The 24,935-nt window shown below is 43.4% G+C and overlaps 1 protein-coding gene across 3 annotated transcripts in view; it reads left to right on the top strand.

The window, feature by feature from the left end:
* LOC307209516 (uncharacterized protein) overlaps window positions 1-24,935 on the top strand; it is a 45,613-nt gene that overhangs the window by 3,411 nt on the left and 17,267 nt on the right. The window contains exons 2-4 of one of the 3 annotated variants that reach the window (XM_079964655.1): window positions 751-924; window positions 3,341-3,427; window positions 3,692-6,120. In XM_079964655.1, coding sequence (XP_079820781.1) covers window positions 792-924; window positions 3,341-3,427; window positions 3,692-5,316 — 1,845 coding nt within the window. In that variant the 5' untranslated portion in view covers window positions 751-791 and the 3' untranslated portion in view covers window positions 5,317-6,120. Of the gene's footprint in view, window positions 1-750; window positions 925-3,340; window positions 3,428-3,691; window positions 6,121-24,935 lie in introns of those variants that run through there. The other 2 variants (XM_079964653.1, XM_079964656.1) reach the window with 2 other exon arrangements.

Raw genomic sequence — 24,935 nt, 5'->3', positions numbered from 1 at the left:
CTACAAAATGGGGAAGGTTTGATACAGGGCAGCCATAATCCCTTCACCATCCCAGCACATCCACAGGAGCCCTGCCCAGTTATGGCTATGCCAACCCTGATGGTCCTAGACAGAAGACAATCAAGATCACAAATAACTTGCATATGGGAGTGGATTCAGCATGGACTGAAACAAAGGACTCTGATCAGATCTTCCCTCAGGGGGCAGGAAACTGCAAACTCCCTTTGTCTCCTGGAAGTGACTCATGGGGAGGGGGGAAAGGAGGAACCAGCCAGGTGACAAGACACTCAGGCTACCACCACAACTCCTCCCTCAACCCCTCCTTTCTGTAATGTATGCATGATGTTTCTGGGGGTGGGCTTGACCTAGAGGAGGGGAATTTCTAAAGTTTTTATAAGGTCTTGGACACCATTTTTCTGTGTCTTTTCTCTCACCTGCAAGTGAGGGGAACACCCTGTTGCAACAGTTCAATAAAGGCCAAGCCTACAGGCTGCTGATTTGCTCCAATTTACTCTGGTTGGTGTCCAAGGGAATTTTTGTCCAAGGGAGCCCTCGGATTTTTCCGGTAACATTACAAAGTGGGGTGATTAGCAAACAGGGGAAATGTTTCGAAGTGGGGATGTTTCGAAGTGGGGCTTCTGTTGGGAAGGGGCCGCCCCATTTGTGCTTCTCCAGGGGCAGGAGAATATCTAGGGCAGAAGAATCCCTGCAGGGCCTCTGAGGCTCCCTTTGCTTCTTCCTCTCTCCTAGGACCCTCCAGCTTCTTTTGGCTCCTTGACTCCCCAGGAAGGATGAAAGAGAAGGATCCTGAAAAGCTAGCGAGGATGGAAGGGGGAAGATGGACGGTTGACCTGGTCCGGCTGTCTCCTGCATCCCTCCCCACAACCTCTGAGCGTTCCCTCCCAGGGACCTCCGAGAGATCTGGTGAGTTCCAGGAGAGGGGAGATGGGGACCTGGATGGATGGAGCCAGAGAGGAATTGGGTCTTCCTCAGCTAGAGTGTGGGGGGAGGCAGGCGGATGGAGATGGAGAAGGGGAGCACCTTTTCGGGCTCCCCCACCTGCCTGCCTGCCTGCTCCTTTGTCATATGCAGGCAATTTGAGCTAGGAATAGGTCACAGCTCCCCGGCCACCACGATGTGTTGGCAGCTCAAAAGGTCTAAAACCAGTTCTGTGATCTGAATGCCCTGCCAATGTCTGACAACTCACTGATCCATCACACAGCACTGGACTCCTTAAAGGAACCTGATCCTGCTGTGCAGTGTGAATTCTGATGGGGTCTCCGTGTGTTGCCTTTTTCTCCTCTTTTTGTATAACTTTTATTAGCTTCATAAAACAAGGAAGATAGGAATAATAGATGATACAAATATGTAGGCTGAGCCTGTATATCTCAAACATAGCAGAATAAATTTGCAGGAGTATCTATAACATATAGTTCATCATTAGTGGTCAGTGTATGAGTTCTGGGTGCATGAATTGCTTTCAACTGAAACAAAAAAAGGGGAAACAGGAGAGCACAGAGAACATTCAACATCGCAGAGCCAAATGCCTAGACTGGAGCTCTTGTGGCCGTTGTGCTTAGATTAAGTGAGTAATAGTCATTTTTCCTCTTCTGTTACCAATGAAACAATACAGAGTTGGTCTCATCATGAAAATGGGAGGGAGGGGGTTCAAAGTGAAGAAAGAGATTTACGTATAAATTTAAATATTTTCCTGTTTTAATTTTTTTTAATTATTATTTTTATTGGTTTTCACATATTACTTTACAATACAGATGTACCAAAGCCAACACCATTTCCTCCCCATCCCCCCATACATTTGCATTTCTATTTCCTCAATCCATTATATTATCCTTTTCTCCCTCCTCCCACTTCCCTCCGCCCCCACTCGATTTCCTCCACATTATACAAGATTAATTTACAATAATCTCTGCATTCTACAACCTTCTCAAATCATCTTCATATTCTTATTATCTTTCCTTACTAATTTTTCTTCCATGCAGCACTTCACATTTTAATCTAGGCATATTAGCGTATCTTTCCTTGAGCAATATTTTGCCATATATTCATCAAAACAATTCCACTTGGTTGTCAAGCCTCTGCTTAAAGACCTCCAAAGAAGGAGACTCCACCACACTCCTTGGCAGCGAATTCCACTGTCGAACAGCTCTTACTGTCAGGAAGTTCTTCCTAATGTTTAGGTGGAATCTTCTTTCTTGTAGTTTGGATCCATTTCTTCTTATAGCAGTTAATTTTGCCCGAATTAAATATTCATTTAGTTTACAAATCCATTCCTCCTTTGTGGGTATAGTTTGTGACTTCCACCGAGCAGCAATCACTATTCTAGCAGCTGCACTTGTGGAATGTAATGGCGTCCGCCACACTTTCCTGTGCCAACTCTCCGTGCCAACTGTGAGCCTTAAGGTGTCTTCCTGGCTCCAAGCCGAGTTTCGCAGCAGCGGTCGTGCCTTGGGTGGGTGATAAATCCAAGGCTGTACGCAGGCTTCTTGCTCATCTAAGAAGTCTTTAATCATTGTACAGAAAAACATCATAAATCAACCTGGAGATCGAGCGGACATCTCCTCAGCTCGACAGCTAAAAACGAAAGTAATTCACACTTTCCCGTATGTGAACAAAACCACGCCTCAGAATGTGAGACGTCACACAGAACTGTTTAACCCTGTAAGTTCTGATTCTCCTCACAGTACTTGCATATAGAAAAATTCTCCCCCCCCCCGGGTATCTCTTCATCTCTCAATCCAAGGAGATATGTCTCTGGTTTCTTTGTTATTGATATTTTCAACATCTTCTTTAGTTCTTCGTGTACTACTATCCCAAATTTCTTAATTTCCTCACACCTCCACCACATATGTATTGTTGTTCCTATTTCTCCACCACATCTCCAACAGAGGTTGGATTTCAATTTGTATATCTTTGCCAGCTTAACTGGCGTTAAGTACCACCTATAGAACATCTTTACACAATGTTCTTTAATTGTATATGAGGCAGTAAATTGTATATCCTCTCGCCAGAGTTTCTCCCATTGCTGTAGATAGATAGTATGTTTGAGATGCTGAGACCATTTAATCATCGTTTTTTTCACTTCTTCCTCCATCAATTCCCAGTCCAATAAAAGATTATAGGTTTTGAATAACAATTTCTTGTTGTTCTTTATCACTGTGACTTTTCGAATCTTCTTTTGCAAATCCTTTCTTTTGATCCGAGTTGAATATACTTCTAAGTTGTATATATTTCCATCTGTCAATTTAAATTTGGATCAACCAGATTGAAATAACTTCTGATGGGGAGTGTTCAGGTGAAGATGTTGCTGTTTGTTTCACAGACAAGGGGTGGACGTTGCTGGATCCTGACCAGAGAGCTCAGCATAAAGAGGTCAAGGAGGAGAATCGTGGGATCGTGGACTCTCTTGGTAAGGCTCCCTGTTGGATCATAACATGTTGTGATTGCAGATGGAGTGGATTCCATGATCATGCCAGAACAAAATCCATCCCAGATAAAAGCCAAGCAATATCTCAGTTAATACCAGCCAACTAAGGAAGTGAAACCTATAGGATGGCCTCACATCTCATTCTCTTCAGTTCTTCCTCTGTCACAAGCATTCATTAACATTGTTCAATAATCTGGAGCTCCCATTTCCTCCTGAGACTCTAATTAGCATCTCTCTTCATTGCAGATGGTGACGACTTAGAAGGGAAGAACAAGGGGGAGCACAACAGAATCCACATAGCGGAGAAGTCAGATAAATATTCAGAGTGTGGAGAGAAGATCCGTCAGAGCTCCCAGTCCACCTCCCATCAAAGAAAGAGCTTCGTTCAAAGGAATAGCCTCACTTCACACGAAAGAACACAGAGTAGGGAGAAATCGTATCAGTGCTTGGAGTGTGGAAAGAGCTTCAGCCAGAGGGCCCATCTCACTTCTCATCAAATAATTCATACAGGGGAGAAGCCCTATCAGTGCTTGGAATGTGGAAAGAGCTTCAATCGGAAGGATAGTCTCACTTCCCATCAAAGAATTCATACAGGGGAGAAACCCTATCAGTGCTTGCAGTGTGGAAAGAGCTTCAGCCAGAGGACCAATCTCACTTCTCATCAAATAATTCATACAGGGGAGAAGCCCTATCAGTGCTTGGAATGTGAAAAGAGCTTCAATCGGAAGGATAGTCTCACTTCCCATCAAAGAATTCATACAGGAGAGAAGCCCTATCAGTGCTTGGAATGTGGAAAGAGCTTCAATCAAAAGAATAATTTCACTGTGCATCAAAGAATTCATACAGGGGAGAAACCCTACCAGTGCTTTGAATGTGGGAAGAGCTTTCATGTGAGTGGTGAACTCACTTCCCATCAAAGAATTCATACAGGGGAGAAACCCTATCAGTGCTTGGAATGTGGAAAGAGCTTTCGTCTGAGTGGTGAACTCACTTCCCACCAAAGAATTCATACAGGGGAGAAACCCTATCAGTGCTTGGAATGTGGAAAGAGCTTCAGTCAAAGCACCCATCTCACTTCCCATCAAAGAATTCATACAGGGGAAAAACCCTATCAGTGCTTGGAATGTGGAAAGAGCTTCAATCGAAAGGGTTATCTCAGTACTCATCAAAGAATTCATACAGGGGAAAAACCCTATCAGTGCTTGGAATGTGGAAAGAGCTTCTGTCAAAGGGCGACGCTCACTTCCCATCAACAAATACATACAGGGGAGAAACCCTATCAGTGTTTGGAATGTGGAAAATGCTTCAGTCATAGCACCAGTCTCACTTCTCATCAACAAATTCATACAGGGGAGAAGCCCTATCATTGCTTGGAATGTGGAAAAGGCTTCAGTCAAAGCTCCCATCTCACTTCTCATCAAAGAATTCATACAGGGGAAAAACCCTATCAGTGCTTCGAATGTGGGAAGAGCTTCCGTGTGAGTAGTGAACTCACTTCCCACCAAAGAATTCATACAGGGGAGAAACCCTATCAGTGCTTGGAATGTGGAAAGAGCTTCAGTCAAAGCACCCATCTCACTTCCCATCAAAGAATTCATACAGGGGAAAAACCCTATCAGTGCTTGGAATGTGGAAAGAGCTTCAATCGAAAGGGTCATCTCAGTACTCATCAAAGAATTCATACAGGGGAAAAACCCTATCAGTGCTTGGAATGTGGAAAGAGCTTCAGTCACAGTAAGACACTCTCTTCTCATCAAAGAATTCATACAGGGGAGAAACCCTATCAGTGCTTGGAATGTGGAAAGAGCTTTCGTCAGAGTGGTGATCTCAATTCTCATCAAAAAATCCATACAAGAGAGAAAAGGTCTTAGTGTTTGGAATGTGGGAAAAGATTCATTCATTGCCCACCAAATAATTTATACGGGGTTGAAAATTGGGTCCCTCTCAAAGAGGGCTGAAGACAACTGACAGATTACAACTGGTGAATATTTCACACAGGGAACCACATCTGCTTGCATGGACTTTTGTTGTATATGGATTTATAAAAGTGAAGGTGAATCTTTGATCTTTGTAAGCTTCCCTTAGGGCTCAGGGGGAGCAAGCTTGGATTGTAGAGGAACCAAACAAGTAACTGTGAAATCTATCGCACAGTGTGGTCTCTTCCAGAAGATTCTTCGGTTTGGGAAAATATCTTTTTTTTTAAAAAAAAGATATTTTTTGTCATTTTCACAAATTTTATAAAACATAAAAATCACAAAAAACACAAAAAAGAAAAACAAAAATACATACAAAAAAAGCAAAAAACCACATGTATAACTTCATTCCCATATGTTCATGAAACCTACTTTCCCGACCTCCTCATACCTCTCCTTACTGTATTCCATTCTCTAATTAAATCTCTTCAACAAATCCTTCCCTTAATTTCTGTTAGATTTTTAAGCTTACTTTTCATATTTACATAAAGATTACAGCTAGCAACCCCTTAATTTCAGAATCAACATCGTCTTAACATTCAACAATTTTACAATATTTCTTAAGATAGTCTTTAAATTTCTTCCAATCTTCTTCCGCCGTCTCTTTCCCCTGGTCTCGGATTCTGCCGGTCATCTCTGCCAGTCCCATATAGTCTATAACTTTCATCTGCCATTCTTCCACGGTGGGTAGTTCTTCTGTCTTCCAATACTTTGCAATAAGTATTCTTGCTGCTGTTGTTGCATACATAAAAAATGTTCTGTCCTTCTTTGACACCAATTGGCCGACCATGCCCAGGAGAAAGGCCTCTGGTTTCTTCAGAAAGGTATATTTAAATACCTTTTTCATTTCATTATAAATCTTCTCCCAGAAAGCCTTAATCCTTGGGCACGTCCACCAAAGGTGAAAGAATGTACCTTCAGTCTCTTTACATTTCCAACACTTATTATCAGGCAAGTGGTAAATTTTTGCAAGTTTGACTGGGGTCATGTACCACCTATATATCATTTTCATAATATTTTCTTTTAAGGCATTACATGCCGTAAATTCTATACCGGTGGTCCATAACCGTTCCCAGTCTTCAAACATGATGTTATAACCAATATCTTGTACCCATTTAATCATAGCTGATTTGACCGTTTCATCCTGTGTGTTCCATTCCAACAGCAAGTTATACATTTTTGACAAGTTCTTAGTTTTGGACTCTAACAGTTCTGTCTCCAATTTCGATTTTTCCACCTGAAAACCATTTTCCCTATCAGACTTAAAAACCTCCATTATTTGATAATAGTGAAGCCAATCTCGCACTTTATCTTTCAATTTCTCATAACTCTGCAATTTCACTTTATCCCCCTCTTGTTCCACTATTTCCCAATATTTCGGCCATTTTGACTCCATATTACCGTATTTTTCGCTCTATAACACGCACCTGACCATAACACGCACGTAGTTTTTAGAGGAGGAAAACAAGAAAAAAAATATTCTGAATCAAATGTTGTACTAAACTATTTAATAAACAACCGGTATATCAGAATCATATTACAACCATGTAAAGTGAACAGCAGTCAACAGTGGCATTAAGAACCATCATCACTGTCATTAACAAATGAAGAGAGAATTTTAGGTTCATCGCTGCTGTAAAGATGAATGTATTGCCAAAAATGTTGTTTTTGTTTCAAACATTACAGATTGTGGACAAAACAGAGTGTTTCCGAAAGTGGCAGAGAGATATTTCTAAATTTGTCTGGCAGGGCAAAAAGCCCAGAATTAAGTTTAAGATACTAACTGATGCGAAAGAAAGAGGGGGCTTTGCCCTGCCAGACTTAAGGTTGTATTATGAATCAGCAGCTTTTTGCTGGTTAAAAGATTGGCAGCTTCTTGAGGACACTGACGTTTTAGATTTGGAAGGTTTCGACAATGCGTTTGGTTGGCATGCATATTTATGGTATGACAAGGTTAAGATTCATAAGGCTTTTAAGAACCATATTGTCAGGAAGGCAGTGTTTAATGTCTGGACAAAATATAAAGACTTATTGGAAAATAAAACTCCAAGGTGGCTTTCACCATTGGAAGCTAAGGCCCGGAAAAGGCTCAATATGGAGGCCAATTGGCCAAAGTATTGGGAAATATTAGAAAAAGATGGGGACAATTGGAAATTGCAGAGTCAGGAGAAAATGAAAGACAAAGTCCGAGACTGGTTACATTATGCTCAGATTAAAGAAGTTTTTAAACTTGATAAAAAGTTAGGATTCCAGGTGGAAAAATCGAAGTTAGAAACAGAACTGTTAGAGCCTAAGACTAAGATACTTTCAAGAATGTATAACTTGCTGTTAAAATGGAACACACAAGATGAGACGGTTAAATCGGCTATGATAAAGTGGGCACAGGATATTGGGTATAATTGTTGGTTTCTGCTCTCTTCACTGTGCAGCGAAATGCTTGTCACAAGACAATGTTTACATTCCAGTCAGAGTTGCTGTTGGAGTTTCTCACGGGAAAGGAGACTGGATGTGACGTACACTGGTTTCCTGTTTTTCACTGTTCACACAGTGTTGTTCTCTCCGTGCTTTAGAGGAGAGAGGATGCTTTCTCTGCTCCGGCAGAGGCAAGATGTTTTTCTGTAATCTACCAGCTTTGAAATGTAAATAAAGCAATTTAGAGTATGTGCACGTATTCCTCATCATTCCGCTGTGCAAATTCAACAATAATATTATGCTTGAGGACTGGGAAAGGTTGTGGACTACTGGACTGAATTTTACTGCATGTAATGCTTTGAAAGAAAATGTAATGAAAATGATATATAGATGGTACATGACCCCAGTCAAACTTGCAAAAATATACCACTTGTCTGATAATAAATGTTGGAAATGTAAGGAAAATGAAGGAACGTTCTTTCACCTTTGGTGGACTTGCCCTAAAGTGAAGGCTTTCTGGGAAATGATATATAATGAGCTGAAAAAGGTATTTAAGTATACCTTTCTTAAGAAACCAGAGGCTTTCCTTATGGGCATTGTCGGCCAAGGGGTGTTAAAGAAGGATCGAACATTCTTTATGTATGCAACAACAGCAGCAAGGATACTCGTCGCTAAGCATTGGAAAACTCAAGATCTACCCACTCTGGAAGAATGGCAGATGCAACTGATAGACTATATGGAACTGGCCGAGATGACTGGCAGAATCCGAGATCTGGGAGAGGAGACGGTAGAGGAAGATTGGAAAAAATTCAAGATTTATTTGCAAAAATACTGTAAATTGTACGAATGCTAAGCAGGATGTTTGATCATAACCAATTCGGCACCATTGAATCAGACGAAGTGAAGTATGAAGATAAGTTAAATTTATGAAAAAAAACAAATTTTTAGATAATTATTAGGCTAAGTTTAATGTTTTAAAGAGTGAATTAAATCTATCTAAAATTTAGGATATAATATTGGAAAATTAGATTTTAAGGTGGGGATTAGGGGATAAATTGTTGGTCAAATCTCTATAAACTTGGAACGCAGGAGCGGGAGATGTGAGGAAGTCCAAAGAAGATAAGAAAATATGTTATGATATGTAATATTTTTATATGTTTTTCTTTGTGCATCTTAAGCAAAAAATCCTTAATAAATATATATATATATATATAAAGAGAATTTTAGGTTCGAGTACTCTTCTAGTCTTCTGTGAACCCCAAGAACTCATCAGTGCTAGAGTCAGAATCTATGAAGTTCAGCTGCTCACAATCACTGGCATCACTTTCTTCGCCATCTTCATATAAAATCTCATCTTCTTTTGCATCCAAACCATTGCTAATGCCACATTTTTTGAATGACTGTGCAACGATTTCCTCCTTCACCAAGTGCCAAGATGTTTTCACCCATTCACAAACTTGAGTGATAGTGGGCCTCTTCATTCGTCCTGTAGGTATCAGATCATGATTACCAGCAGCCATCCATTTGTTCCACTCTTCTCGCATAAAGAACTTAAATGGCTTGTTGATGGAAACGTCGAGAGGTTGCAACTGGCTGGTAAGACCTCCAGGAATTACAGCTAGATGAGTCTTCGCTTCTTTAAAGCACTTTTTTGTAGTTTCGCTAATATGTGCTCTAAACTGGTCCAGTACTAATAAGGCAGGTTTTTTCAAAAGCCCTCCAGGACGTTTGGACCACACTTTTTCAACCCATACTCTCATTCCATTTTCGTCCATCCATCCTTTCTCATGAACATGTACAACAATTCCTCGTGGAATCACTTCTTTTGGAAATGTTTTCCTTTTGAAAATTAACATGGGCGGCAATTTGGTGCCGTCTGCACAGCAAGACAACACAACCGTGTAATGGGTTTTCTCATGTCCGGAGGTTTTCACAGCAATAGTTTTGGCACCTTTCAGATCAACAGTCCTATTAGATGGCACATCAAAGGTTAGCGGGACTTCATCCATATTCCCAATCTGGCCAATTTCAAATCCATTTCTCTTCCTAGCATCAATTACAAATTTATGAAAAGACAGAATCTTAGATTCATATTCTTCTGGCATTTTTTGTGCAATTCTAGTTTTCGTGCGCATAGCAAGGCCACATCGCTTCATAAATCTGTAGCACCATGATGGTGAGCCAGTAAAATCATGAATGCCTTTCTCTAAAGCAATGCGTTTGGCTTCATATATTATCATTTTTGTGGAGACTGTGAAGCCATTATTGCGGTGACGTGTGATCCATTCTTTCATGGCCACGTCCAACTGTGGCCACTTTGCAGCATGTCCACGAAAAGTGTGCTTATTTTTATCTGCTTTTTGCAGCTGATCCTCCTGTTTCCTCCAATCTCTTATCATTCTTTCTGTTGGAGGTGGCCCAAAATGTCTCTCTGCTGCTCTGTTTCCATGCTCCTTAGCATATTTTACTACTTCTAGTTTAAAAGGAATCTTATATGCTAGTCTTCTCTGCTTTATCATCCTTATCAGAATGGGGGAGGTTTTCTGCAAGAAAATACCGGTACAGTTTTCTTCAAGAAAATGATAAAGGAACTGTCAGTAATGTATGGTATCTCCAATACAGTGATGAAGGAAGAGGGGGGGGGACTCACATTTCTCCTAGGCAAAGCAGCCAACTCCTATGGGCCTAGGTGCCTTCACCCCCCACTAAATATTTGAGGGAGTCATCCCCCACCCCCCATTGTGGTATGTGAGGTGGGGCTTACCTGGCCGCCCCCCAATATTGTTTTAAGTTGGAAGAGGAAGGGAGGGAGGGAAGGAAGAGAGAGGGGGAACTTACATTTGTGCAGCTGCCTTGCCTCGAACGGGAGCGAAAAGAGGAGGAGGAGACACAGGGACACGAGCCTTGTAAGCCGCTTTGTTTGAATTTACCGGTGAGGTGCTGGGGGAGGGACGGAAGGGGATGCCCTCTTTGTCCCTCCTTCCGGCTCATTGTAAAGAAAGCAGAGCCGCTTACATGTGTGTAAGGGAGAACCATAGAGCAGGCAGACACTGAGAATCTGAATGCGCTCAGCTGTGCCGGCTTCCCTCCCAGCGACGGAGGAGGAGAGGAGAGGCTGCCGAAAAGGCAGCAAGAGCGGCTCCTCCCGCCTGCATTCGCTCCATAACACGCACACACATTTCCCTTTATCTTTTAGGGAGGGAAAACTGCGTGTTATGGTCCGAAAAGTACGGTAAGTTTTTTCACGGCCTTCGCCTCCATTGGAGATAACCACCTGGGAGTTTTGTTTTCCAGCAAATCTTTATATTTAATCCAGACATTATACAATGCTTTCCTGACAATATGATTTTTAAAAGCTTTATGAGCTTTAACCTTGTCATACCATTGATATGCATGCCACCCAAAAGTGTTATTGAACCCTTCTAAATCCAAAATATCTGTATTCTCAAGAAGTAGCCAATCTTTCAACCAGCAAAAAGCTGCTGATTCATAGTAAAGTTTAAAGTCTGGCAGGGCAAATCCCCCCCTTTCTTTTGCATCAGTTAATATCTTAAATTTTATTCTGGGCTTTTTGCCCTGCCAGACAAATTTGGAAATGTCTTTTTGCCACTTCTTGAAACAGTCCATCTTATTCACAATTTGCAATGTTTGGAACAAAAACAACATTCTAGGCAATACATTCATTTTTATAGCTGCAATTCGACCCAACAAGGAAAGCTTCAACTTCGACCAAATTTCTAAATCTTTTTTCACTTCTATCCAGCATTTTTCATAATTGTCTTTAAACAAATTCACATTTTTAGCTGTCATATTAATCCCCAAATATTTCACTTTCTTGACCACAGTTAAACCTGTCACATTCTGAAACCTCTCCCTTTCAATAGGTGTTAAATTTTTCTCCAAAACCTTAGTTTTAGTTTTGTTCAGTTTAAATCCTGCCACTTGACCAAAATCTTGAATTAGTTCTAAAACCCTTTTTGTACTAGATTCTGGCTCTTGTAAAGTAAGTACCAGATCATCTGCAAATGCTCTCAATTTGTATTGTTTAGCTCCGACCTGAACCCCTTTGACCAACTGATCCCTTCTAATCATGTTTAGTAAAACCTCCAGAACTGAAATAAAAAGTAATGGAGAGATTGGGCACCCCTGACGTGTTCCTTTTTCTATCCTGAACTCTTCTGTAACCACATTATTCACGATTAATTTTCCTTTCTGTTCTAAGTATATTGCACCAATACCATTTTCAAATCCTTGGCCTACCCCCATCCCCTGGAGATTCTTCTTCATAAAACTCCAAGAAATGTTGTCAAATGCTTTCTCCGTGTCAACAAATATCAAAACTGCTTTAGTATTTATGTTTGCTTCTAGCATTTCCAAAATATCAATTATATTCCTTACATTATCTGACATGTGTCTTTTCGGGAGGAAGCCTGCTTGGTCCCCATGGATCTCCTCCATCAAAACTTTCTTCAATCTCTTAGCCAAAATGTCAGCAAATATATTATAATCCACATTTAATAATGAGATAGGGCGGTAGTTCTTAAGTTGAGTCTTCTCTGTCTCTGTCTTCGGTATTAGTCAAAACAAAAAATTCCTTCCAGTAGCACCTTAAAGACCAACTAAGTTAGTTCTAGGTATGAGCTTTCGTGTGCATGCACACTTCTTCAGATACACACTTCTTCAGATACTGTGTGTCAGGGACTCAGCGGGAGCGCAGGGAGGAGAGGAGATGGAGAGCGAGGGGGAGCAATCCGAGGGCAGCGTAGGAGAAGATGACAGCAGCCCGATAGATTCCATGAGCCTCTCCAGCGAATCGGAAGATTCACAGAAGGGGGCGCCGATGGGCAGGGCAAGGGGGGACCCAAAGGGGACACCCCAGAAGCAAGGGGCCAGCGGGGACTCCCAGAGCAGCAGTTGGAAATCAGGACCAGCTTCCCCACCAGAGCGTAGTGGGGGGGAGGAGTCCCAGGTATCAGAGCCCACATATTCACCACCAGCGAGAGAAGATGAGTCAGGGGTGGCCACGCCTCCATCGGAGAGCGAGGGAACGGTCAAGAGGAAAGTTGCAGGCTGGGCGCGCGCGCCAAGTTCAAATGTACAGGCGAGCGGCACAGAAGGTAGCCCGGATAGGGAACCAGGTCCTAAAGCCCGCCGGAAGGAGGGGGAAGAATCATCAGGGTCAGCGTCAGAGGAGTCCAGGAAGGATGAGACCCTAGCGGGCAGGAGGGCCCAGAGGAGAAAGGAACTTAGGAAGAGGTGGAGCAAAGCGAGAGTGTTAAACTGGTGTGGAAGGGGCGGAGACTCAGACGGGACTTCGCTGGTCTAAGGTCGAGACGTAGAGCTGCGCGCTGCGGCTTTAAAATGGAAACAACCTCAATAAAGACTTTTGTACATAACTACAGCCTAGCGTTGGTCCTCTGTGAGCTGGGACCTGGAGGCAGCTCTGACACTGTGTATCTGAAGAAGTGTGCATGCACACGAAAGCTCATACCTAGAACTAACTTAGTTGGTCTTTAAGGTGCTACTGGAAGGAATTTTTTGTTTTGACTATGGCAGACCAACACGGCTACCTATCTGTAACTTCGGTATTAGTGTTATATATGCCTCTTTCCACGAATCCAGTGCCCTTTTCCCCTCCAAAATTTCATTACAAACTTCCTTCATTGGTTGTACAATCCATTCCTTCAGCATCTTATAATACTTGGAAGTAAGCCCATCTGGTCCCGGAGATTTGCCCAATTGCATATTTTGAATGGCTCCTTCTATTTCCTGTTCAGTTATTTTCTGGTTCAGCCCTATTTTACTTTCCTGATAATTTTTTTGTAACCCATATGTCTTAAGGAATTGGTCTATATCTTCTTCTTTCTGCGGTCCTTGTGAGTATAATTGTTTAAAGTAACTCTGGAAACAATCTCTAATTTCATTTGGCTTGTGAATACTCTTTCCTCCCACCTCTAGGCTTGTAACCGTATTAAGTTTTTGTCTTTTCCTCATTTGCCAAGCCAGAGGTTTACCACATTTATCCGCTGATTCAAATGTCTTTTGTCTCATTTGTTTAATTTTCCATTCTATTTCCTGATTCATCAATTCCATATATTGTGTTTGATAAAGCTTGATTTCTCTCAAGATCTCTTGGGACTTTGGTTTGGATCTTAATTTCCCTTCCCCATCTTTTATCTTCTCCAAAATCTTGTCTTTTTTCTCATTTCGAGTTCTCTTTTTAATTGTATTTTGTTGTATCAAAAATCCTCTCATAACGGCTTTACTTGCGTCCCAAATTACTCTTTTTTCAACATTAGTATTCATATTTATTTCAAAATAGTCTCTCAAAGTTTTTTGGGCCTTTTTATAAACTTCTTCATCTCTAAACAAGGTGTCATTCATACTCCATCTGAAGGTGCCAGTAGTTGCTAGTTTCATCTCCATTTTTACTGGATTATGGTCGGAGCAAGTTTTTGGGCAGATTTCCACCTTTTTTATCTTTGATGCCATTCCTCTAGTAACCCAGATTTGGTCGATTCTGATCCATGTCATTTTAGATTCAGAAAAGAAGGTTCCCTCTCTTTCAAGAGGATTCTTTGTTCTCCATATGTCAATTATGTCCATATTGTCAGTCATTTCAAAAAAGGTTTTTGGTAGTCTTCCATCCTTGGTAAGTATTTGTCTTTGTGCTTTATCCATGTTCGTTGAAACCACTCCATTCATGTCCCCCATCATTATCAAGTTATAATCCAAATAGTCTAACAAAATCTCATGCAACTTCTTAAAGAATTCCGATTTCCCCTCATTAGGTGCATAAACTCCAACAATCAAAAATTTCTCTCCTTGGGCTTGAATTTCAATTGCCAAAAATCTTCCTTGTTCATCTTTAAACACAAATTTTGGTACCAATTTTTCTTTTGCATATATTACTACTCCTCTTTTTTTGACTCTGTCAGATGAGATGAATTCTTGTCCCAGTCTTTTATTCACTAAAAATTTCCTGTGCAGCCTTGTAACGTGTTTCTTGTAAGCAAATCAAGTCCAATTGTTCTTTCTTCAATATATGAAAAACCGATTTCCTCTTTCGAGGCATGTTCAGACCATTGCAGTTCCAGCTTAGAAGTTGCAGAGCCATGTTGAGACTATTTACTTCCTCCAACTGCTCCAAGTCATTGTTCTTCCTCTGTCGGTGGTGACAACCCAAATGATAAGTTAGATATGTCCAATGATCCTTTCCTGGTATTACCAGTTCCCCTCTGGATTCCACCTCCTTTTGAAGGTCTTCTTCGTGGTCTCTCAAAAACTTGTATTTATCACTCAATGATCTTATTCTTATCTTCCTTCCTTTGAACTTAAAAGATAGGCCTTGTGGATATTCCCACCTGAAGAATATCTTATTTTTCTTCAATAGAATGACCAGGTCTTTATAGTCTGCTCTTACATCCAAAATGTGCTTTGGGATGTCTTTATAAATCTCCACAAAAGAATTCTCAATCTCCAGTGTTCTTTGGTAGTGCAGGTTCAGAATTTTATCTCTTTCTTCTTTTGTTCTTAATGTTATCAAACAATCTCTTGCTTTATTTTTCCTTTGTCTTGTACCAAGCCTAAATGCAGTCAATATCTTAAATTCTTCTTCCTCCAGGTCCTGTTGCCAAAAGTCCGAAAATTCTTTTGTTAAGAAGTCCACCAGGTTATCTTTTTCACTTTCCGGAACTGACCTCAACCTTAAATTTCTCTCTTTTCTTTGCAATTCGATCATAGACAAGGTCAGGTCGTGGTCCTCCAATCTCTTGATGACCGGTGGTATCCTCTCCTGAGTGGCAACAGCAATTTCTTTCACTTCCTCAGCAATCTTTCGGGTTGTGGCCGAGTCCTCCAAAAGCCTTACAATAGTCTCTGTGTTAGAATTTACCTTCTTCCCCAGGTCATCGATGCATTTCGTATTCAAATCAAATTTTTTTGAGACTTCAGCCACTTGTTTGTTAGTTTCCACAACTTGTTTACTTGTCTCAGTACCCTGCTTCATTAAATTTTCTAAAGATGCATTAATTTTGCTAAGAGCTTGTGCCAAAGTATCTTCTGTAGACATTGCTCTTACTTTTGGTTGAGAGGCAGCAGCTGTTCCTATGCCACCGGACGTTGAGGCTCTACGCTGGATGGGAACTGTCAGTTTTGTATTGTCTACCGGATCTTAGACTTGTTTTTTCTTCAAATTTCCCCTTCTCTTTATCCATAACACTCTCATTCAGAGCCAAGGTCACGTCCCACTCTTGCGCTTTTGTTTCCCAAAGGAAAATTCCACTAAGTCTTGTTACAGTAGCTTTGTTATTTATGTTGCCAGAAAGTCTCCACTAGGGGGGTAAGACACCAGCCTCCTTTTAAAATCAGTATTTCTCTAAAATCCCCCTTTCCAGTTAGCCACAGTTTCAAATTGTTAGCAATGCTATTTTGTAATAAAGTCCCTCCAACAGCAATGTAACTTATACAGAGTTAATGCAACAATTGTTCCCAATGTGCTGACAGTTCACTGTTCAGTGTTCAATTCCCTTATCTAGGCAGTCCGACTCCAGAGATCAAGGATATCTTTTTTCCTTTCCGATCAAACCTTTCTTGCAGGCAAAGAAAAGTTCAGCTTCCACCCCCCTCCGCTCCTGCACAACGGGGGGAGCTACTCTTCAAACGATAGATTTTTAACTTTAAAAGTTCTTGTCTTTAGTTGCAGCTTACAGTCACTTTGTTTTAAACATCTGCAGCTTGGAAAGGCAGACTTCCTTTTTGTACCTTTCCCGTGTTAGTTCCCAAATTCTTACAGTTTTTTCCCAAATTCTTACAGTTTTTTCCCAAATTCAGTCTATTTATTCCTACTCACGAGTAGTTGCTTTAAGTCCAAATTCTTTTAGAAGAAATCAGCGCTCTCCGATCATGGCGGTGCGGCTTCACTCCACAGGCTGTAGCCGACCCTCAGCACCGCGCCGCTCACCCACCACCGCTCCGAAGCCTTTAAAAAGGCTCCTTTGTGGTTTAGGGGGGGCGCAAAAGGTGCTCACCAGATCTTCTTGTTCACAGGATTCTGCTCCTGTGATTTTTAATGGTCCCCGCTTCGCCGTAGCGGCAGGACCCGAACCCGCGGAGCAGACTTCCCCCGGAGCTCCGAGGCAAGTCCGCCATTAATCGCTGGCGCTGACCGGAAGTCGGTTTGGGAAAATATCAGTCAGTTAAAATACATTACATGTGTCTTAATTTTAACTAAACAAAGGAAAACTGGAAGACAGCCCAGAGTCCTGGAAGGTAAGACGGTGGAACGAAATAGGGCCTTCTGAGGAGGGACTGCACCGAAAACAATTGAGGGACAACAAGAAGAAGAGCACAATATTCATCATGCATGTTAATTTACTTATAGATCTGTTAAATATGATGAAAGTTGCATGCCAGTGGCTGTCAAGATAAGATAAAGGATTAAGATCGGGATGATATTGGGAATAAATAAAGGAGAGAAAAGTAGGAACAAGACCCCCCCCCCCCCAAAAAAAATAATCTCATCAATCTTTGTCTTTTGTCTTCTTGGTTTCTCTGTTGTTATTCTGTCTCTCACAGCTACAATAAACCTACCATTAATATTGTGGACTAGGCATTTCTTCGTCAGAGGGCAAAAAAAACCAAATTTAGCAGGGGATCAAATACGTTCCCCCCTCACTCTGTTTGTTTACACACACACACACACACACACACACACACACACACCCCTGGCTCTCGTTTGGAGGAGGAGTGAGAGACGGAGGCTCTGCTCTTCTAGAATGGCATTTCCCTGGCACCTCCTTTCCTCCCAGGAGCTCCTCCTTCCACAACCCTGCGAGGCTGGCCGCTTGCCTTTCACCCCCTTTCCAGCACTGTGTGGTTTAGTGTGGCAGCACCTGCCCTTTGGAACTCTCCGCCTCTTGCAATAAAGTGTTTGCCTTTGCTAGACTCTTTTCAGGCAGCGGCTAAAAGCATTCTTGTTTAGGCAAGCATAGCCAGATGCTTAGGACGCTGAAGTAATTTTAATCTCTTTTAATATTTTAGCTTTTCTGTGTTTTAAAGTAGGCTTGTTAAATTTTACTGATTTTACTGCTGTGGTGTTGTTGTTGTTTTTGTATTGGTAAACAACTTTGCAGGTTGTTTAAAATAAATTTTATGAAATAAATAATAAATATAAATAAAATAACACAAGCCAAAACACAATGCATCCTGTAGATTTAAGTAACTTTCCACAGTGGCCTACTTGTTATCGGAGGCCCAGAATCCACAATCCTTTGTAAGAAAATATGAAATAAAGTCAAAACATTTTTGTAGGCAAAAAAAAGAAGAAGTCAATATTGGGGAGGTGACAAAAACTTTTCCACACCTTGTTATGCCACTACCCGGGGTGCAGGGAGGGGGCATGGGGGTCCCTGTTCAGATCATGCCTGATGGGGGAGACCCCCAAGTCGGGGAGCAGAGGATCCTCCCTTGTCCTCTCTGCCAAGCCAGGGAGGGGCCAGTTCGCAGGAGATCTGCAGCTCTGCTCTTCCTTGGGATCCAGATGCTGCCTTCCTTTTGGGAAGGGGGCTTTGGGTCAAGAAAATAAACCCCCTTCAGATGGAGGGAAAAGTCACCTTTGTGAACAGAGGATGTAGACAGATGAGAAGGTTTGAGATATACAGACTCAGCCTACATATTTGTATCATTTATTATTCCTATGTTCCCTGTTTTATAAAGCTAATAAAAGTTAAACAAAAAGAAGAGAAAAAGGCAACACACGGAGACCCCATCTGAGTTCACACTGCACAGCAGGATCAGGTTCTTTTAAGGAGTCCAGTGTTGCGCGATGGATCAGTGAGTTGTCTGACATTGGCAGGGCATCCAGATCACAGAACTGGTTTTAGACCTTTTGAGCTGCCAACACATCGCGGTGGCCGGGGAGCTGTGACCTATTCCTAGCTCAAATTGCCTGCAGATGACAAAGGCGCAGGCGGGCAGGTGGGGGAGCCCAAAAAGGTGCTCCCCTTCTCCATCTCCATCCGCCTGCCTGCCTCCCCCCACCCCCTAGCTGAGCAAGCCCCAATTCCTCTCTGGCTCCTTCCATCCAGGTCCCCATCTCCCCTCCCCTGGGACTCACCAGATCTCTCGGAGGTCCCTGGGAGGGAGCGCTCAGAGGTTGTGGGGAGGGATGCAGGAGACAACCTGACCAGGTCAACCGTCCATCTTCCCCCTTCCATCCTTGCTAGCTTTTCAGGATCCTTCTCTTTCATCCTTCCTGAGGAGTCAAGGAGCCAAAAGAAGCTGGAGGGTCCTGGGAGAGAGGAAGAAGCAAAGGGAGCCTCAGAGGCCCTGCAGGGATTCTCCTGCCCTAGATATTCTCCTGCCCCTGGAGAAGCACAAATGGGGCAGCCCCTTCCCAACAGAAGCCCCATTTCTATACCTCTCCAGTGGTTTCAATTTCCCCTGTTTGCTAATCACCCCACTTTGTAAGGCTGGCATGGTCTGTACAGTAGTGACCTGAGAGTAGATCCCATTGTACTCAGTGGGGCTTATGGACACAACTTGGCGCCAAAACCAGTCACCTTCCTGTCCCTAAGCCTGAAAACTGCAACATCAGAGCATGGGCAGAAAACAGATGTGTAGCTAATACATGTAAGTGGCCCCATGCTTGGTGCTTTCTACGGAGTGTCCTGTTGACGTTCTTTGAGCTCTCTCATTGCAAGCCAGGCAGGTGTTGTGGCCATATTTGGCTCTTGCATGGGGACCAAATCTTTGGGGAAGCTCTTCATCTCCAATTGGTAGGAAAGAGGGTTCATTAACCTGCTGGTGGGAGAAGGTGGCTTTTCAGCCCATAAATTCAACTCACGGTGGAATATCTGGTGGGCTGGATCTGGAGCACAAAGGGTCAAGTTCTACTTCCATGAGCCCTTGTGTTCCTTCTTCAAACTCACTAGGCAGGAATGTCAGAGGTCAAATCTGGAGAATATTTCATTCTGGGCTACTTATGGCAGAGCACAGAAGACATGCAATCAATTCTTTTCAGTTCTGTCAAGTAGGTCCTTCCCTAGATTTCTCAAGTGCAAGGACCCTGGGCTGTCTGAGTTATGGGGTTCCTTGGGGTCCAGGTCAGCTGACTAGTCAGGAGTGTCACCTCCAGAGTATATGTCAACTAAAGTACAATAGTCTGCCTTGAATTGAGGACATTCTGGAGGTGTTGCTGAATGTGGAAGCAGAGGAGCTGGTGATGCCACATTTCGGAATAATCTTGAGACTAATACACTGTTGGAAAACTTGCCCCCCTCGGGAGAGGCTGGCCTCTCTCCCAGATCCCGGGGCTTGTTTACCGGTGATCTACTCTGGCTGACATCCCCGCAGTCCAGGAAGATCTTGATAGGCGACATCTCCCAGCCGGTAAGATGCACACCCCCTTCTTCCTTGCATACCAGCAGGAGAAAGAAGATAGTCAGAAAGTCTTTCACATCTTGTTTATTTATGACTGCACAACTCTAAAAAAAACATGTCCGATCAGTTCAGTCTCCTCCGAGCAAGAGACTCAGACTTTCTTCACATACGCAACAGGAAGGTCTCATATTACACACAGAACAAAGCCTTGTAAATCCTGTGAACTTCTGGGAACATTCTTTCCCACAGCTACCACATCTTGTGATGTAAATACCGTGCTGCCAGTTTGCAGCTGCGTTATACTCATATTCCAACATACACCATTCCTCCATAGATATTCTCTGTGCTTATACACCATATTCACAAACTTTACACTCCTCTTGTGAGAAGATACCTAAAGGATTAGGGTAGCTTGAGGGAAGTAGCTTATTTTGAGACAGCACCCATTTCCAATTCTTGTTTATCAAAACCCTCTCCCTAGTTGATTTGGTTTTGGCTTCTGACAGGACAGCAGAGCATTTGATAACCTTGCATATTGTTTCATATTGATATAAGGATCTGGTGTGCAAATTCCAGTACAGTGGTACCTCAGGTTACATACGCTTCAGGTTACAGACTCCGCTAACCTAGAAATAGTACCTAGGGTTAAGAACTTTGCTTCAGGATGAGAAAGAAATCGGGCTCTGGTGGTGCGGCAGAAGCGGGAGGCCCAATTAGCTAAAGTGGTGCTTCAGGTTAAGAACAGTTTCAGATTAAGAACAGACCTCTGGAATGAATTAAGTACTTAACCCGAGGTATCACTGTACAGTACAAGCTTCTTAAGTCTTCTGTCTGGACCCAGAGCATGAGCTACTCTTAAGTAGGTTCAAAAGTATTTTTAAGTCAACTTTTTAATATTGCACAATTTTTCATTTTTTAACATTTTGCTCTTCTTTGTACTTATAGACCTCCTTTTGCCATGTGGACGAATCAAACCTCCCTTATTGATCTATTTTTAATGGTATGGAAAGAGAAATTGTTGTATTATCTGGTGCCACAGACTCTGCTAGATTTTATTCAGAAGGTTTTACAAGTACCTATCAGGATGGTAAGAATTTTATTACATTCAGCCAAAAAGGATTTTAAGTGTTCCATGTAATCTGTTAGTACTACAAGCCACCCAATGACTGATAGTCCCTTTTTGGTCCCAGAAGTTTGGGAGAAGCAGTCTTTTATACTTGCTTTAATTTTGAATTTTGCTTTCAGATTAGTTCCTCTACTTGTTTAGCCTGAATTTGGCCTTGAGTCGCTTGAGCTCCTGGTCTCCGTGCCAGAGATGACTTAGCAGTTGAGCTGCCTGGGCCCAAAACCTCTTTCTGCTCATCCTTAGAGCTGCTGAGAGATCCTATAAGGTCAGTAATAGGATCTGGCTCCTGCTGTTTCTTAGCCACCTCCTCATTTTCCTTATTCATGTAAAATGGAGTAATTTTTGCTTGGGCTTTCTTCAGAGAAGCTCTCTTTGGAGGAGGGTCTGTGGCACTCGGAGAGAGAACATTAATTTTGTAACTACTCCGGGTCAACATTGTTTTTCCCCTTAATTCCTCATCAAGTTTCCTGATATCTTTAATAATAATAATAATAATAATAATAATAATCCTAGCCTGAGGAAGAAATTGAGGCTGAAATGATTGAACAATGCAAATGACTGCTTGTGAAAGAGGAAGAAGGGAGCGGAGTTACTGCCTTTTTTGGCTGGTATTAGCTAACGTATTTATGGGACCCGGAGATTCAAAAAGCCTGGCTCGTTCCAGGGATGGATTTAATTTGGCACAGTCGTGGAATCCGCTCCATCTCCAAGCTCAGTCATTTCTTTGCATACCAAAAAAACAGATGCAAAAAGGAAAATAGAAAATTTGACAGGATGTACCTCCACGTCCCTGAGATCTCTGAAGCCTACATGGAAGAAGGCCTGGGCAGCTGAGACAAGCCTCATCCTGGTTGGAAAAGGCAGGACTGGTGGAAGAATATTCCCAGACAGAACAGGAGATGCATCTCCTATGGAGAGTTGTGGGTGTGTTGACATCTCAGATGCTACAGGTGGCGCTATGGGGCTCCCTCAAAATAGAGGAGGTTTGTCCTTCAGAGATCTGTATGGAATTTCAAAACTGATCTCATGATCCAGCAGGGAGCCTTACCAGAGAGGCCACGATCCCAGGATTCTCCTCCTTGACTTCCTTCTGCAGAGCTCTCTGGTCAGGATCCAGCAAAGCCCAGTCCTCCTCTGTGAAAGGAACAGCTACGTCTTCAAAGCACACTGGACCCTAAGAGAAAAAGGGAGAAGAAAGATGATCTTCTAAACATTGCTCTGTTCTTTTCTGTAACAATTTTGTTGTGTATTTAAATGATGGGTACAGTGTTGCTTCAGGATAAGAAGAGAAATTGCACAGTGGTGGCAGCGGAGGCCCCATTATCAAATGTGGTACCTCAGGTTAAGAACAGTTTCAGGTTAAGAATGGACCTCTACAATAAATTAAGTTCTTAAGCCGAGGTATCACTGTATTAATCTTTGTGTAAATGGGGGAATTCCACAAAACAATAATTTTATTATCTACGCAGCACTCATCTTCAAGTAAATCTTTGCAAGCATTCCCATTTTCCAGATGGAAGGACCTCCTCTCTCTCCATCTGGTGGGGTGGCCCCTCCCCCTGCCCTCAAGGCAACTTCAAGGGGCACCAGGAGGGGGAGGGGAGGGAATGTTGGTTGGTTGGCATCCGTCTGTCTTGGGAGACCATGGAAGAGTGTGTCTTCGGGAGTAAGATCCAGTTGTTGGAAGGTAACAGCGCCAGCCGTGGGTGTGGAGACCGACAGGGGAGAGACATGTGTTGTTGCATCTGGGACACAGGAAGTGGTCCAGTTGTGCTGCTGCGGATGCAGAAGGGCTTTTCTTCTCCCTGTGCTCCCCCCACGTGGGAATGTTCCCCTCTGGCTGCAGCCTCTGCTCACAAAGGTGACTTTTCCCTCCCTCTGAAGGGGGTTTATTTCCTTGACCCAAGCCCAGCCCTCCCTCTGCCCCCCGGAGCCCCCCTGGGAGCCCGACTCGGCGCCAGGGAGACGGGGCTTCCCCAGGAGTCTCCTCGAGAGCAGGCGCCAGGGAGGAAGAGGAGTCCCCGATCCCCCCAAGGGAGACCCTTCCAAGTCTTCCCTCCAGCTCCCCATCTTCCCTGGGGCAGCCCCACTGAATCGGGGAGACGCCTCCTTCCCTTGGACCTGGAGGCTGGCAGGCCCAGCTGGGCTTCTTCCAGGCTCTGGCGGAGTCTGACTTGGGGGGCCCTTTCCCCCCTCCCAGTCCGCCCCCCACACCCAGGGGGTCCCCTCAGCCCTCCTTCTTGGGGGTCTCCCTCCCCTCCCCCCCTCAGTCCGCCCCCCACACCCAGGGGGTCCCCTCAGCCCTCCTTCTTGGGGGTCTCCCTCCCCTCCCCCCCTCAGTCCGCCCCCCACACCCAGGGGTCCCCTCAGCCCTCCTTCTTGGGGGTCTCCCTCCCCTCCCCCCAGCTTCTCCCCTTCAACTCCCGCCTGACTCCTCTTCCTCTCCCCCCTCAGACCATCCCTCACAAAAGGCGCCTTGCCTTTTCCCGCCAAAAGGGCTGGCTCCGCCCCCGCTGGCTTGGCAGCCAATCAGAGCGAGGCTCCAGGAAATTTCTGAGGGACTAAGTCCGCTGACTGGCCTGGCTCTGCTGTCCATCACAGGCCCAAACAAGGGGGGCATCTCCGTCTGTCAGTTACCTGTCAATCCATTTTAGGGTTTGAGATCATTTGAAATAACTTTGACTGGTGCCCAACCAGATGGGTGGGGTATAGATAATAAATTATTATTATTATTATTATTATTATTATTATTATTATTATTATACAGATGTATGTGTGTATAACAGACAGGCACAAAATTTGGTCGCCGGCCCTTCCTCCCGCTCCAAACATAGAAGGACCGGTTGCCCTGACCCAACATGGCCTCTGCTCTTTCTGGCCTCCTGGGCAGCGTCAACTCCGGAACGGCCCTCCACGCGCGGTGAATGGAGGGGCGAAGTCAACTTACACTTGGACTTGGAGGCTGTCAGGGCCAGGAAGTGCCTCCGTCTCTCACTCCTCCTCCAAACGAGAACCAGGGGTGTGTATATATATCTATGTATGTAGGTAGGTAGGTAGGTAGATGATATAGATAGATGATAGATAGATAGATAGATAGATAGATAGATAGATAGATAGATAGATAGATAGAGCCCTAAACGGCCTTGGCGCAGAATATCTGAAGGAGCGTCTCCACCCCCATCGTTCTACCCGGACACTGAGGTCCAGCGCCGAGGGCCTTCTGGCAGTTCCCTCACTGCAAGAAGCCAAGTTACAGGGAACCAGGCAGAGGGCCTTCTCGGTAGTGGCGCCTTCCCTGTGGAACGGCCTCCCACCAGATGCCAAAGAGATAAACAACCACCTGACATTCAGATGACATCTGAAGGGAAGTTCAGGGAAGTTTTTAATGTTTGATGTATTACAGTATTTTAATATTTTTTGGGAAGCCGCCCAGAGTGGCTGGGGAAGCCCAACCAGATGGGTGGGGTATAGATAATAAATTATTATTATTATTATTATTATTATTATTATACAGATGTATGTGTGTATAACAGACAGGCACAAAATTTGGTCGCCGGCCCTTCCTCCCGCTCCAAACATAGAAGGACCGGTTGCCCTG

This window comes from Podarcis cretensis, assembly GCF_951804945.1.
Source record: "Podarcis cretensis genome assembly, chromosome: 2".
NCBI classification, from domain to species: Eukaryota; Metazoa; Chordata; class Lepidosauria; order Squamata; family Lacertidae; genus Podarcis; species Podarcis cretensis.
Note: the sequence above shows the minus strand (reverse complement) of the source record. Positions and strands in the feature narration are given on the sequence as shown.